The sequence below is a fragment of the Pistacia vera genome, unplaced genomic scaffold, assembly GCF_008641045.1.
Source record: "Pistacia vera cultivar Batoury unplaced genomic scaffold, PisVer_v2 Contig660, whole genome shotgun sequence".
Classification (NCBI taxonomy): Eukaryota; Viridiplantae; Streptophyta; class Magnoliopsida; order Sapindales; family Anacardiaceae; genus Pistacia; species Pistacia vera.
The window spans coordinates 1,412,469-1,428,452 of record NW_022196513.1 but is presented as its reverse complement, the minus strand read 5'-3'; the positions used below and the strand labels follow the sequence as shown (position 1 = coordinate 1,428,452).

The following is a 15,984-nucleotide window of genomic DNA, read 5'->3' as shown; positions in this document are numbered from 1 at the left end:
TGATTTTGATATAAGTCATACTAAATTAGATAACATTGTAAATTTTTAGATTTATTTTGATGGAAGCAATTATTTTTATATCTTTAATTTAGTTTGCACACTTTGAGTCCAGAAGGGAATTCTGAGAATTTTAATTAATTGCATTTATGACCGAGCTTAAGTTTATATGTCCAAGGTCTATGTGCTTTGTTTACACATTTCAAGGGTATTTTTTTTTTCTACTTTAGAAACTTTAGTAAATATTTTTGCTATTAATATTATAAATGCTCGAATTTTAAGTAAATTGGTATGTGAGTATGTGACACTCTAAGAAAGCCCCTCTCTTCAAATATGAAAATAGAAAAAGTTAACTCCGAGCAATCACCATTAATTACTTCTATACACAGTTTGAACATACATATTATATCTATTACATATATTTACTAATTAGCTTTATCAAACTGGCAAGTATTAGAATCAGATACACAGTTTGAACATACATATTATATATATTACATATATTCCAAGCAATTAACTGGGATTTACCACCAAATCTTCCAGAATTTCCAATGAAAGTGCAACCCAAAAGAAACATTATCTTAAAGGATAAATTGCATTCAACTTGAAGCTTGGCTAATTATGGCGTCCAACTTAAATACACACCTCTCTTACAAGGAGGTTTCTGATAAAAATTATAAGCTTCAAGGAAAGTCTTCTCGTGATTTCAAGAATACCTATGATGATCTTGGTATTGCTAAGGGGTTTTTGATGAATTTTGTAACTTGGATGGTCAGCAGTGTGACCAAATGTCTGAGTGAGGTTCAATCATAATTTATCACATAAATTCAGGAATGGACAAAATACTCTAATTGAAGAATCATTAACATGCAACAGAGGATAAAAGATGAATTAATAAAATTGTATACACAAATCCATGCGGGTAGGCATGGACATTCTGTAAATGTCCACAAATGTAGACACAAGCGTGCAGTCTCTACATTTGATGTTATATATATATAATGATATCAAATGCATGTAACCCTGGTGATATCATAGAAACAGCAACGTGTCCATGACTGTCAACAACAGTATCCATTAACAGCTGTAGTGAATTTTAGATTGAAATCTTGATAACAGAATGTATGATAGAAGTGTGTTGATTATCAAAGTTGAAAAGAAAAGAAAAGAAAAAAGTTGATGAATTGACAAAGACTAAGGCCATTGCTCAGAAAAACCACAGCGTTCCTCCAAAATGATTTATCTAAATGCCAATACTTTGTCCCATCTAGAGATTTTTGCTTCTTTCAGTTAGCCATGCATAGTGTGCTTACATGAGCAAACAAACATTCCCAAGCATATAAACATGAAAAATAACATAACAGAAGATTGTAAATACGCGCATGCACCAATAGGAGATTTATTTACCTTCACCAATATAAACATGAAAAATTTGTCTCACCAATAAATTGTCATTTCTTCAGATTGCCCAATTATCGCCTCAATCAAGAGCTCCCACTCAGCAGCATCACCATACTCCAAACACTTCTCAACAACATTTAATGCATATTTATGCTGACTCAACTGTACAATTTTTCCAGCCACCTTGCTGATAATTTGGCTTCTTTCATTGGATTTTCCCCTCTCCAGAACATGCTACGAGCAGTATAGCCAATTCATATTAAAGTTGATGAAACCATCAGAGAGATCAGAACTATCTTACAAACAGAAAAGGTGGGTAATTTTAGGCAGTAAAAAACTCAGACAAACAATGACTTCAACCCACTAAAAAACAGAAACCTCATAAAGCACTAAAGACGGAAGAATAATATTGCAAACACACACCTAATTCACAAAGCAAGCTAATAATGTAACATCAGAATTCATACTACTCATAGGTCAAGGACTACATATACTAAAGTAAAAGGGGGATGACCACAGGCAGACTTTCTAGAGGGTGTTTTAGCCTTAGTTCACAAGAAGATAAATCCTTTTCTTCATCTTTGTCACTAGGAAACAAAATAATACCAGAGATGGGAGTAGGAATAAAAGCCATGGAAAACTCCTCTCGCAAGGGCATGAAATTCTCAATCCAACATTAGAGAACCAAAAAAAAAAAGAAAAAAAAAAAAAAAAAAAAAAAAAAAAAGCAGCACAAACCAAAACGCAAAAATCCAAGAATCCATAATTCAAAAAAAGAAATTGGGATAAATATACATCATGGTGAGTAGAAAAGTCCAAAAATTTCTCGATTCTAGAGCAAATTTGGCACCATATGTTTGCTCCACCAAACATTGTCTGAAAAAGACACTCCATATGCAAGTCCTTATATGGGCATACGTCTAATACCAGTTAAGGGGGCTTGAACTTCCCTAAAATCAAAATTCACTTTATGCAATGGATTAGCAAAGTCAATGCATATAAATGGAGCAAATTACATTCACGGTGTGAAGAACAATGTTAGATATTTTTTACCATCAGTTTGACCGAGCCTTAGGCATACTTAAGTGAATCTAAAGCAACATTTAAGGCTATATTGTGGAGATTGCAGTAATCTAAGGTACTCCTTCAAGTAGGCATTGATCTACACTTTGTCCACTGATTTTCTAAATTCCACTGTTTAAACCTTAGGGGAAAAAAGGAACAAGTCAATTATATTACTCTTTTTTTTATACTCAATATTTGCAATATTCGTGTCTTGATTAGGAACACAACCATGAATTTTAAAGCAAGCTAAAAACTTAGGTTCCACACCATAGCATTATAAGCTGAACATTAATACAATTTAAATTTTCTTCATATGAGGCAGCAAAAGAGCAATAAATAACTTCTCACTGAAATGCATACTTGTGCAGGAAACAAAGTCAGTACTAAAATTAGATTTGTATGATGCTGTTAGCCCATCAATCAATTTGTCAGGTACAAATTAGATATGCAAACCATCTTGACAGATAAGTGCCAAACAAATAATGAAGAATCATCTATATCACGAACTGGTGAGATCATAAGACCATGGGTGCATAAAGGCCAACAATGCCTAAATTATTTAACAAAGTATATGAACTCGGTGGTAAAAGCTAAAGACAACTATAAGTCCAATCAAGGCAAATAAGCTTGGTAATCAACTAGTTCAAAGAAGTCAGTTTGAGGCATATACAACAATAAACTATTTGTGGTTGGAATAAAGAAGCAAAAACACACCATTTTATAAAAAATTGACTTGTATCTAAGCACTTAATAGATTGTTGATGCTATCCAACAACAATTAAAGAATTAAGTAAACAGCACAAAGCACACAATACCTACCTGGGTAATGTAGTTCCCATACTGGTCCTGAGCAAGAACATAAGCAGATTCCAAAGTTTCATCCACTATACATTGACCTTGTTGTTCATTTGAACAATGCTCCAAAACTCTCTATTGAAAAGAAAAATAAATAAATAAATAAAAAGATAAATAAATAATAGTTTCAACAAACAAAATGGGATCTCAAATAAATAAATAAATAAAAGAAGTCTGAACAGCCAAGTGATTGAGTTCTATTACCTGAAAAACACGACAACCATATGGATGCGTAGAAAGCATGGCAACTTGACCTTGAAAAGCAGATATAATAAATCCAATTTTTTCTGTAGGTACACTTTCGGTACACTTCTGTATCACATGATTCCCATTCTGATCACGCACACATCTCATGACATGCCCATCAAGCTCAAGGACTGATTGTGTTTTCTGATCAAGCTCAATGACTTCAGGGGCCTAGATTAAAAAAAAAAAAAAAAAATTCGAGATTCAAAGAAAATGATATTAAAATTTCAAACTGAAGATCGAATATATGGCTATACTTGGAACTCATTCAAGGAAAAATTGATGCATTGTTTTGAGAAAAATAAATTCACACGCCCTTAGAATTCAAAAGACCCCCACCCACCCACACACATATAAGCACCAAGAAAAGGAAAAGGTCATAAGAAAATATGTAATATAAAAGGAATAACAAGATTAACTAAAAGCAAGAATATACATACAAAGCTATGATGAAAACTCAGATATCTTTCTTAAATCTAACACACAAAATTCTAGACAAGTTGCCCACCCTACAAAATCTATAATGCAACAACCTATCGCTACAAAAACATCTTTCAATAGTTTCAGAAATTTGGACAAATTTTGAGGCTATTATGAGTAATGTGAAAAAACCATTTGCATATAACATCCGAATGGTTCAATTGTTCCTCGGCTTATTGAAAAATCAAAAGTCAATTTAAACACGTGGGATGAATTAAAGATTTGATCAAAATCAAAGGACCAAGTATAGCATTGTGAGGGAAAGAAAGACTCGAGCAATTCAGGGAAAGGGAAAAAAGCAAGCTTCACTGTCTCACAAAATCAGGTGTGGTGATAAATAGTTTTCACTTTGGGCATAACCATCTTTAGTAGAAAAAATCAGATAAATAAATTATAATGAATCCACAATGAGGAGTATAGCCCTCACTATGCCGTCACTACCTTGAGGATTCCTCTTCTTTATATACAAGACATCAGTCATTAATTTTGAGGCATGTGGAAAAACTTCTTTGAAAACAGACACCTTGTCTTCACACTGCTGTGCTCCAGCTTCTGCTGAATAAATCGACTCCCATGTTGATCCACATTGAAGTGAGATATGCATGCAAATTAATTTTCATATAGGAAATAGTACAACAATCCCATGATGTAAGGCTTTAGGAAAACAAACTCAGTAAAGAACACAGCCTGAATTCTACTATATGCCCCACTATGTCCGAGAGCTCAAACTTTTGCGCATTGCTGGATTTCAGTTCTTCAAGAAATGAATGCCTCTTGGGGTCATCAAAGATGTTTACTCCTCTCTGCCCTTGCCATCCAGGATAGATACCTGTATTTCTATGTGAACCCTGAGGATAACTTAGATCATTTCGCAGACCTGGATGACTTGTTCCACCAACTGGTAGTGATGCCAACACTGGACTAGAAATAGGCGATATTGGAAATTGCGCTATGACACCCATGCCTGGAGGACCCCCATAATAACCACCAACACTGATTCCCAGTTTTCTAGGATTTGGAATACCTAGACTCCCATTTGGTGGAGACAGAAGTTTCTGATCACCCAAATAAGCAGCAGAAGGTGGCTCTTTCTGTATAGACGAATCAACCTGAGCCCCAGCACCATTACTTGATGGCAACCTACCATACTGAACTGAAGCACTGTATGCATTCCCAAAAGGGTGTTGAAAGTATTGCATTTGAAGAGGATTCACAAAAGAAGGTTGCAGCATCATTACACGGTGTCCATAGAACTTCTGATGTTGCAAATTACCCATATGTGGTATGCTTTCTGCTGTTGAGACGCCAGTAATTTGAATATTAAAGCTTAGACCTGATGTAGCATCAAATGGCATAGGAACAGGACCATGGGGAGGGTATCCAGCAACAAATGGGGGAAGAAATGCAGAATTCAGAGCATATCCACCCACATTGTAGTGCGGAGCATACACACCAGATGGCTGAAAATTTGGGTAAAATGGATTACCTGATGGCATATAGGCTCCCGTTGTCACATACAAGGGAATAGTTAGACCAGGGGAATGCATTGATGGTTGTACCGCGATGGAAAAGAACTTAGCATGACCATGAGAGTGTTTCTTCCTAAATTCTCTCTGAATGAGGGCCAACAATAACTGACACATCATCCTCCAATCGGCAGTTTTAGTGTTTGGACAATTTGGATTCAAGTTCACGTTAGAGCAATAATACGCAAAAAGGCTGGATCAGAATGCAGGTGCCCCTCAGATTCGAAATGTCCAAGATCGTCGCTTAAACTTTCCAACCTAAATTCAGACCAGAGTTTTGTTTAGCTAAAAGGTTTCCAATAGCTGCAAATTACCCTTCCGAACTTGGTGGTGCACTACCGCTTCGATTCGGAATCATGTGTGCTTGGTCTCCATGAAATCTGTGCCCCTTCAAAAGCAATCCCAATTCCTCTGTTACCATATTCTTCAATTGGGAACCACACATTGCACAATCTTAGGAAGCAGGCCAGTTTCTAGCTCCATCGCTTCCCACAATCCTATAGGGCTCCCCATTGCCATCTGATTTAGGGGATAATTATCCATTTTTTTCTCTGAAACAAGGACATTCAAATTATTGCCTGCAGTGATACAATGTCAAGTTCATCAATTAAAAATCATAATATTTCCTGAACATCATAACGAGAATGCAAAAAATGCCTGCACACATCCAGCATCTCATGGTTAGATATGAGGTGAAGCAAATTTATCCTTAAATATAACCTGGTTAATTAGGCTAATTATCATCTCAAAAATAGTTGGTTTAATTCCCATCACAATATAGTATATCACTATATTCATCACTCTTAAGGGGTCCCATTGTTGGGTAACATGAGGCAGGATACAACAAATATTCATTTTTGTCAACATGTAGCCATGTCAAAAACCATGTAACTACCGACAAAGGTACAGGTGTTCATGTACTTTGTCACCTAAGATATAAAAAGTATTTTTTATATACTATTCTGAAATTTTTTTGACAGGTCTACCTATTTATTTGATTTAAATAGACATGTACACGAGATGCTTACATGATAGGCACGCATAAATCAAATTATAAATATAAGAATTCAATTCTTTTTTCAAAACTTACATAATCAATTGAGCACAAGGAAACCAATCTTTCTATCAGATTTGGTTTGTTAACATTAAATTTTTGAAAACTGATTTAATTAGGACCACTTTATAAATGCCTTAACCCAACCCGAGTTGACCTTGGCAAGAATAAGGAACTAGTTTGTCTTCAAGTTTGGCACTAGTAAGGCAAAATGCAAAACATATCAGTCAGTCATAAAGGCAATCTGCCTAAGAAAGAGAATGGAGGCATAGCCATAAATATGTCTTTCGAAGTTAAGTGCTTCCAAAGCCTCCAGGTAAAATTACATTTTATTCATGACAATGGGATACAAGACGATAAATACTCCATGAGGGTTGCTATTAGTACAGCCCAAATGATTGCATTATGCCAAAAAATATTTCTCCATTCCCATTATACAAGTAAAAATCTATTAACTGTAACTGAAAATTATGGGTCCAAAGGACAGCCCCTTCATGTTACAGCCAAAGAAGTATTGTCCAAGACAATGCCATTCTATTTCTTTTATCTTCTTCCTTTCATTGAATGCGCCAAAGGGCCAAACTTTACTCACTTTGCTGAACTTTATATTACAGCATAAAATTGAGCCAAAAAGCTATAGCTATCATACCAACTGCATAATGTTTTCATGCCTATTCAAAAGGAAACCCTTCCTTAACGATTCCTCTTCTCCTTTCCTTATCCTGCTCCAACTATTAAAGGTCTTACCTTTGCTAATCACTCTCCTTCTACACTGTCACAGGTGGTAAGCCTGTAAAGACCAATAATAACAGAAATATATGCGCTGAGGTGGCAAAAAATTAACCCAATCATCAAGTACAAATAAAGGGAATCTAATGTGTGAAAATTACAACTTGTTTCATACAAATTTTAGACATATTTGCAAGGACAATTTCTTGGACGATCTAGCCAGGACCCAAAACTAGAAGCTTACCTTTAACCGCAAAACCTTGGTGCCCATCAAAAAATGCCAACCGACAGTGATGGCATGGTTGCTTTGAAGATCCCAGCTGGGACGCAGCCGAGTACAACATTTGTAATGGCAAGGAAACGGGCTGGCATATTACCCTAGATTTTGTGGATATTCATTATAAAAGAATACTAAAATTGAATTTAAATTAATATTTATTATCTAATTAATTATTAATTATTAGCTTTATTACTTATACAATCAGTGTTCTGCTCTACGTAATCTCTTATCGATTAATATTTTGGTATTATTTAATCTTTTTATTTCATTACATAAGTTTCCATCATTATTCACCTAGATATATTCTTTATTTAAATTAAAATTAAAAAAAAAAAATTCATGTTCATAACTTCATATTATATAAAATGAGATAGCATTAATTAAAAATTCATGTTCAACACTGTAAAATCTGAAGCTGTTCCATCAACAGACACAACTAACCTTTATGTGTCAATCTATATCCAATGAATACACACTTATTAAGTGTGATAAGCAAAATTAAGCTTTTGATAACAGGGTCATAGCTTCAGCCAAATACTCCCAGCATTTTATAATCTGCTGTGTATTTTTTTAATTTCTCCTCTTTGTGTGTATTTTTTTAATTCATTTTATATAAACTACAACACATTGTTTCTGAAGAAGAAAAGCTACAGTAACTAACCAAATCAGCATTTTCGTTAATCTGACTTCTTAATTGACTGAACTAACTTCTTAAAAACAAAAACTTAGTTTTCTTAAATATTGGAATTTTAATATTTAAGAAAAAGTTTATATGAAAAAGTTTGAGTAGATAATTTAGTAGTATGTTATTACTCTTAAATATTGGCATTTTAATATTTGCATGATTAGTTGGTTAAACTACGAAGTAATTCACTCAAGTAAATATCATTGGTTCACTTCTTTAATCCAAAAGAATAAGAGAGGAGCATGATATGTTGTTAGAGCTTTAGCTTTCTTTTGGGATAATGGAATCTCTATTTTTTATTAGTTAGTTTATACTTTTTGTGGGTCTTTAGATGTATGTTTGATATACTTTGTAATGCAATTGATATGCTGATTAACTGTTCCATTACATAGCTAATGACTAATAGTGTCTCACATGCAGGATTATTGTTCTGTCTTAAGGGTGCAAAAAATGCCAGTAAATCTGAAATAAAAAGTGGTATGTAGATTTTCATTTTCTTTTCCTTTCTATTTTGTCTGAATTGTTCTATTACACATTTTCTCTATGTTTGTTTTTTTGTTTTAACTGTGTATGTGATAGACTTTTATTTTACATTATCCTTATGCTCTTTCAAGTCCATGGGAATAGAGAATTTGTTTTGTGTTTGTGGCAGAATTAACATGAATTTGTTTTCCTTTCATTGTTGCTTTTAAAAGGAAGCAGTTTCATAACATGATGTTGAGTACAGTGTGGGAGAGCTATATGAGGTTCTTTGTCTTGATAAACATTGTATGTATACAGAAAGTCAATATCAAGCTCAGTAAATATCATAACTTGAAAAAAAATGAGCATTTGGTTATTGTGCTAGAATATGACTTTTCTTTTCTGGTTTGGCAGTGCCAAAATGGTCGGGTTGATGGCTGATAAGTGATTCTCAGCATTGCCTTTAATCTGAGAATTATGATGTAAAATTAAGTTGAATTGAAGATTAAAAAACTGGTCTGAAACAGAGTACTGAAACCTGTTCTAATAGTTTGTGGATATGATACTTGTTCTACTTTTTACATTTAATTTCCTGAAGTTCTGATTAAGGAACAACCAAAAGTAGTAGAGGTGCTTATTGGAAAAAAACATTGCCTTGTATGCTGTGGGACATGTCCGAACTTTTTTCTGTTGGATGATTGGAGGAAATAGTATGGTGGCATTTGCTTCACTCCCGTCCTTAAGTACTTGATCTATGTAAAGTAACAGATCTATTTGCTTCTGGGTACAGTGGCCTATGATGACATATCCAGCTTGGTGGAAAATTGAATAATCCAAAATTAATGAAGAAGAAACATTTGTTTCTTTATTCACAGGCCGTACCCCCCTCTATCCTTGCATAAATACCAGTTAAACTTGTGGGTTAGTGTGAGAATTGTAAAAGATCTAAATCAGCTAGGCTATTGATAAAGAAGAGAGTTGGTGATAGAGAACCAGAAAAAAGAAATAGAAGAGATAGAGAGAATAAGAAGGATAGCTTATGGATAACAGCTTGAAAGAGGAGAAATCCAGAAGAACGATCTATATGAAGAAACTAATAATCGTATTCATTCATCAACCATGCATGTCAACGTTAGACGCCTTTATTCATAGGCTTAAGAAACCAAATCCTACTCACAACATTATGTAATAATTCTAATCCTAACAAAACATGGAAATAAAAGTTGAATTTATCTAAGACAACACAATTCTAAAATACTGAGAAACACGGACTAAATAGCATTTTGATCCTTCCCATATGTCCTATTTTACTTTATAAGATGATTGTGCTGCCTTGTTGGAGAAATCCTCTCATTAAAGTTTGGAAAAGATGCTCTGTTGAATTATATTCATACTGGGTTGATTAAGTGGTAATCTTATTCAAATTAGACGCATTTATCATTTCTACAGGTTTATTCCTGTACTTTAATCATCTGTTGAATTATATTCATACTAGGTTGATTAAGTGGTAATCTTATTCAAATTAGACGCATTTATCATTTCTACAGGTTTATTCCTGTACTTTAATCAACAGCTTTGGCATGGCCTCTTATTTTTCTTCAATTAATAGTTACTTGCTCTTATGTACTTGAAATCTCTATTGACTTATATTTGCACTAAATCATTGCTTTAACATAGAAAACTGTTAATGTCAATGTATTGTATCAGTTCTACAGTCTATATTATGTCATTTTACCTCTTTGTAAATTTAAGTCTAATTTATGTCAATATAGTATAATGTGTTACGTGCATTACAATTCACATAAAATTTTTCAATCAAAACCAAAACACAAACAATTAATTAAATTAATTAAACAATCATACTATAAACCTATAATTTAATATTATAATTAATTAAATTTCTAATCATTTAATTAAGTATTGTACTAATGTTTATAATAGAATATTATAATTAATTAAGTAATTATACTATAAATCTATAATGTAATATTATAATTAATTAAATTTTTAATCATTCAATTAAGTAATGTACAAATGTAGTAAATTACTAATGTTTATAATATAATGTTAAAAATTTATAATTAATTAAGTAATCAATTAACTATGTAATGTTATAATTAATTAAGTGATTATAATATAATGTAATGTTATTATTAATTAAGTAATTATTTAATTATAATGTAATGTTTTAATTAATTAAACTTCTAATCATTTAATTAATGTTGTCCACTTCCTCGTAACAAAAAAAATTAGTAACAAACCAAAACTAAGAAAATAGAACCGTAGAAACTCAAACAAATAATCAATCAAGAAGAAATCAGCAAACAAAGCTGAATCTTTATCAAAATGTCTTACTCTTCTTATCTATTTATATATCCTTTGCCGTCAATCCCACGAGACTCACTAAAACTACTAATTTGAGCTTTACTTTCTCACTCACAAAATATTAATTGATCTTGCAAGCTGAAAAAATCAGCCAACAAATTTAGGGCCTGTTTGTTACAATATTTTGAATCAATGTTATATATTATATTTGGATTAAAAAGTAAAGTGTTTTTGTTTTGATTATTGTTGAATTGAAAAATTGGAGTCTTTCATGCAGAATTTATTTAATAGTCGCATAAGTGTAACGTGAATGAGTTAAAATCAATTAGGGCTTCCTGGAGTTGAGATAAAGTTTGTAAATTACAGTTTTCTCATTTAAGTTTGTTTAATTACGAGTGATTTATTATAACTTAGAAGAGAAAAGGAGTAGTGATTAATTTTTATGCAAGGATTTGGTCATTATCTTTTGGCTTAAGTTTTTGAATGTGATCCAGGAAAAAAAACCAAAAAATTAGTGACACTTAGAAGTGAAATGATGTTTAAAAATATGCCTAATTTGATTATGAAGTTTTCTTTTGAAAGGGAGTCTTCCCTTTCAATTTTGGTTGTTTCTGTGCTTTATGCAAGTTTTGGTGTTGTTAAGCTTTATCGTTTTTGTTCACAGGAGAATATATTTGAATGGCAATTCGCCATCAGGGGTCCGTGTGATACTAAATCTGAAGGTGGAATCTATCATGGACGGATTCAGTTGCCTGCTGAATATCCATTTAAGCCCCCATCATTTATGCACGATTATTGCCCTCTTAAAAAGCATTGCTTCTCATCTCCTGGTTATTATATGCTGATTGGCTTTTATATGCTTTTTGGTTTTCAGCCTAATGGGCGCTTTGAAACTCAGACTAAGATATGCTTTAGCCTTTCAAATCATCGTGAAGTGGTAAATTTTATTCTTCTTGGCTTTTTGTGGATGTGATATTGAGTGGTCTTCTTCAAGATCCATTTTGTGTACAATATCATGAAGTTGGAGTTGGGTCTATTGTCTAAGTTTTATATTGCTTCAAAAGCAATCAATATAAACAATTGAAAGCAGTTCAAGCAATAGTGTTTCCTTTTGCAACTATTTTGAGTCAAGATATATCTGTGCTTCTTGTATCTTACACAGCCTACATTTAAAGTAGCTTAGCAAATACCACTTCCTCTAAAGGCTTGTGAAGTTATGTAGCATTCATTTAGTTAGTGGTGCTCATTTTCATGCAGTCAATCATTTAGCTTGATATATTAGGACCGTAGACCATTGCTAGCCTCGATAGAATTTTGTTTAGAAAACAATTGAATATTGCTGTTACTTCAGAAACAATTCTTAGTTCTGGCAATGCTTGGCAGATTGGTTAGATATTTGCCTCAGATTGGTTAAAGTCTATTTTCCGAAATGCTGAATGATTTTTCAACTTGGCATATGCACAAACATCTGTTTATTGCTAATTTTTGCTCTGGGCTAAAGAAATTGGCTTTTTGCAGTGCGTACTGCCCTTGTGGCGCTAATTAATTTTTGGATGACAGATTCATGAATATATGTTAAGCAAGACACCCCCTGTTCCTCAATTCAGCCCTTTAGAGTGCTCTGAAGATCACTCCGGCAAAAGGGAGGGTGAGGCCCAAGAAAGTTCCCAAGATGCTGGGGGTTAGCCCTCCCAGGAAGGGCTTCCAAATCCTGCTGTGGGTGAAAGGATTACTGAAGAAATTCAGGAGGTTCCTGTCAATGCTAATCCCGGCCCGATAGTAGCTAGAGCATCACAAGAGGCTCCTGCCAAAGCTAATCCCAGCCCTTTCGGGAGACTCTGATGTAATTTTCAGATATTTTATCAAACATATTTACGTACTCAAATCCAATTTATTTTGATTTAACAGAACTCAACTTAAAACACATTTTCAGAATAACATTTTTCAAAAAGTATAACAAACAAGTCTTAGTATTTGTTCACTGAATCATTGCTTTCACATTAGAAACATTGGCAATACTAGAGAGTTGTGTAGTATTCAATGAATTTAGGCATGCCTTTCGAGAGAATGATAGAATTATTCCAGTTGGCGGCCAAATCTCTTGTTTGTGAATGGTTGCCTTTAAATTGAATGTCCCCACTTATTTTTCTTAGTTAACTTTGTGAAGACAATCTTTCATAAAATTACAAAGAAAAAGAAAAAACTAAATTATTTCAAGGAAAGAAAAAAAATGTTATCTTTCATTAAGAAAAAAAATGGCTAACCACCAAAGTGTGGAACATGTCCTGCCTATATTAATATTTATAGTCGTGTTTTATTCAATTATATATAATTTCTGTTTTGTTTAATTGTAATTACAAAATTGAAAATTCAAACTTCATTATTTTATTTAGTCTTGAAATCTTAATGAGTTTTCAATTAATAGCAAGAATCACATTTGATCTTTCTTTGTTTAATTTGTCAATATATATTTACATTAATCAACATTTAGAAACCTTTCAATTACCTAGGGTTGAAAACAAATTCCTTCTTTTAATTCATATAAGATATATATTATTTAGATATGAATTGATATATGGTTCCCTTTTTTCTTTGTCTTTTAATAAAAGACGTGACTATTAACATTTTCATAATTTAAACGACAAATTTGCAACATATGTCTTCTTTTTTTCTTTTTTTCTTTTTAATGAAAGACTTGACAACTAAACTTATCGTAAATTAAAGGATGGAAAGTTGTTGGCCATTCAATTTATTCCATTATTTGATCGAGATTTTTGAGACAAAAAAAAAAAAAAAAAGGAAATTGGCAAGTAATCCATGAGGAATCCATCACCTCTAAGTTTGTGATATGTCTTTATTGAGTTTGTCGAGATATATGCTAAAAACATTTAAAAGCCCTTCAAATATGTAGGTTAAGAAGTGATTTATTTTTCTGTCTATATATATATAGACATATCTTTCTCTCATTTGTCTTCAAATAAAAGACATGAAAACTAACATTTTCACAAATTAAACAACAAAGATTCAGTGGTTGTCAAATTTCATTATTTACTTGAATTTAACAATGCAATCAATTTATATATATTAAGAATATATATGATTTCTATTTCTATTTAATCATAACTACAAAATTGAAATCTCAAATCTAACTTTTTATTTAGTCTTGAAATCTCAAACCTAATTTTTTATTTAGTCTTGAAATCTTAATAAGCTTTCAATTAATAGCGTGAATTAAACGACATTTGATCTTTCTATATTTAATTTGTTAATATATATTCGCATTTCAACATTTAAAAACCCTTCAATAACATAGGGTTGAAAACAAATTCCTTCTTTTGTCTATTCAAGGTATATATTTTTATGATATATATTGACATATGGTTCTTTTTTTTCTCTGTTTTTTAATAAAAGACTTGATAGTTAGACTTGACCACTATCATTTTTGTAATTTAAACAACAAATTTGCAAGACATGTCTTTTATATATATATATGAAAGACTTGACAACTAATCTTATCACAAATTAAAGGATGAAAAGACTTTGGCCATTCAATTTGTTCCATTATTTGATTTAGATTTTTGTGACCAAAAGAAGGAAATTTACAAGTGACCCATAAGGAATCCATCACCTCGAGGTTTATGTTAGTTTGTCGAGATATATGTTGACATTTCAACATTTAGAAGCCCTATATATATATATATATATAAAAAGATATGAAAACTAACATTCTCACAAATTAAACAACAAAGATTCAGTGGTTGTCAAATTCTATTATTTACTTGAATTTGATGATGCAACCAGTTTATATATATTAAGGTTATATATAATTTCTATTTTTGTTTAATCGTAACTACAAAATTAAAATCGCAAACCTAATTTTTTATTTAGTCTTGAAATCTTAATGAGCTTTTAACTAATAGCGTGAATTGAATGACATTTTATTTTTCTTTGTTTAATTTGTCAATATATATTCACATTTCAACATTTAGAAACCCTTCAATTACGTAGGGTTGAAAACAGATTTCTTTTTTTTTTGTCCATTCAAGGTATATATTGTTAAGATATGTATTGACATATATATGATTCCTTTTTTCTTTGTCTTTTAGTAAAAGACTTGACCATTATCATTTTCGCAATTCAAACAACAAATTTGTAATATATGTAATCTCTATTTTTTTTCATTTAATAAAAGACTTGACAACTAATCTTATCACAAATTAAAGGATGAAAAGATTTTGGCCATTCAATTTGTTCCATTATTTGATTTAGATTTTTGTGACCAAAAGAAGGAAATTTGCAAGTGACCCATAAGGAATCCATCACCTCGAGGTTTATGATATTTCTTTATCTAGTTTGTCGAGATATATGTTGACGTTTCAACATTTAGAAGCCCTTCAAATACATACATTAAGAAAAGATTTATTTTTTTGTCAATATATATATATTATTTTTTTTTTCTCCTCCTTTGTCTTCAAATAAAATATATGAAAACTAACATTTTCACAAATTAAACAACAAAGATTCAGTGGTTGTCAAATTCCATTAGTTACTTGAATTTGATGATACAACCAATTTATATACATATTGAGGTTATATATGATTTCTATATTTGTTTAATCATAACTACAAAATTGAAATCTCAAACCTAATTTTTTATTTAGTCTTGAAATCTTAATGAGCTTTCAATTAATAGCATGAATTGAACGACCTTTGATCTTTCTTTGTTTAATTTGTCATTATATATTCACATTTCAACATCTAGAAACCCTCCAATTACGTAGGGTTGAAAATATATTTCTTCCTTTGTCCATTCAAGATATATATTGACATATGGTTCTCTTTTTTCTCTGTCTTTTTATAAAAGGCTTGATTATTTACA

General features: G+C 31.8%; 1 protein-coding gene across 1 annotated transcript; it reads right to left on the bottom strand.

The window, feature by feature from the left end:
• Positions 1-361: 361 nt before the first annotated feature.
• LOC116112349 (pumilio homolog 5-like) lies at positions 362-7,731 on the bottom strand. The gene is given in 8 exon segments (XM_031398495.1): positions 362-1,632; positions 3,283-3,393; positions 3,523-3,735; positions 4,472-4,578; positions 4,581-4,630; positions 4,732-6,148; positions 7,274-7,414; positions 7,598-7,731. Coding segments are annotated over 6 exon segments (1,638 nt in total). The 5' UTR covers positions 5,691-6,148; positions 7,274-7,414; positions 7,598-7,731; the 3' UTR covers positions 362-1,434.
• Between the last annotated feature and the right edge of the window lie 8,253 nt (positions 7,732-15,984).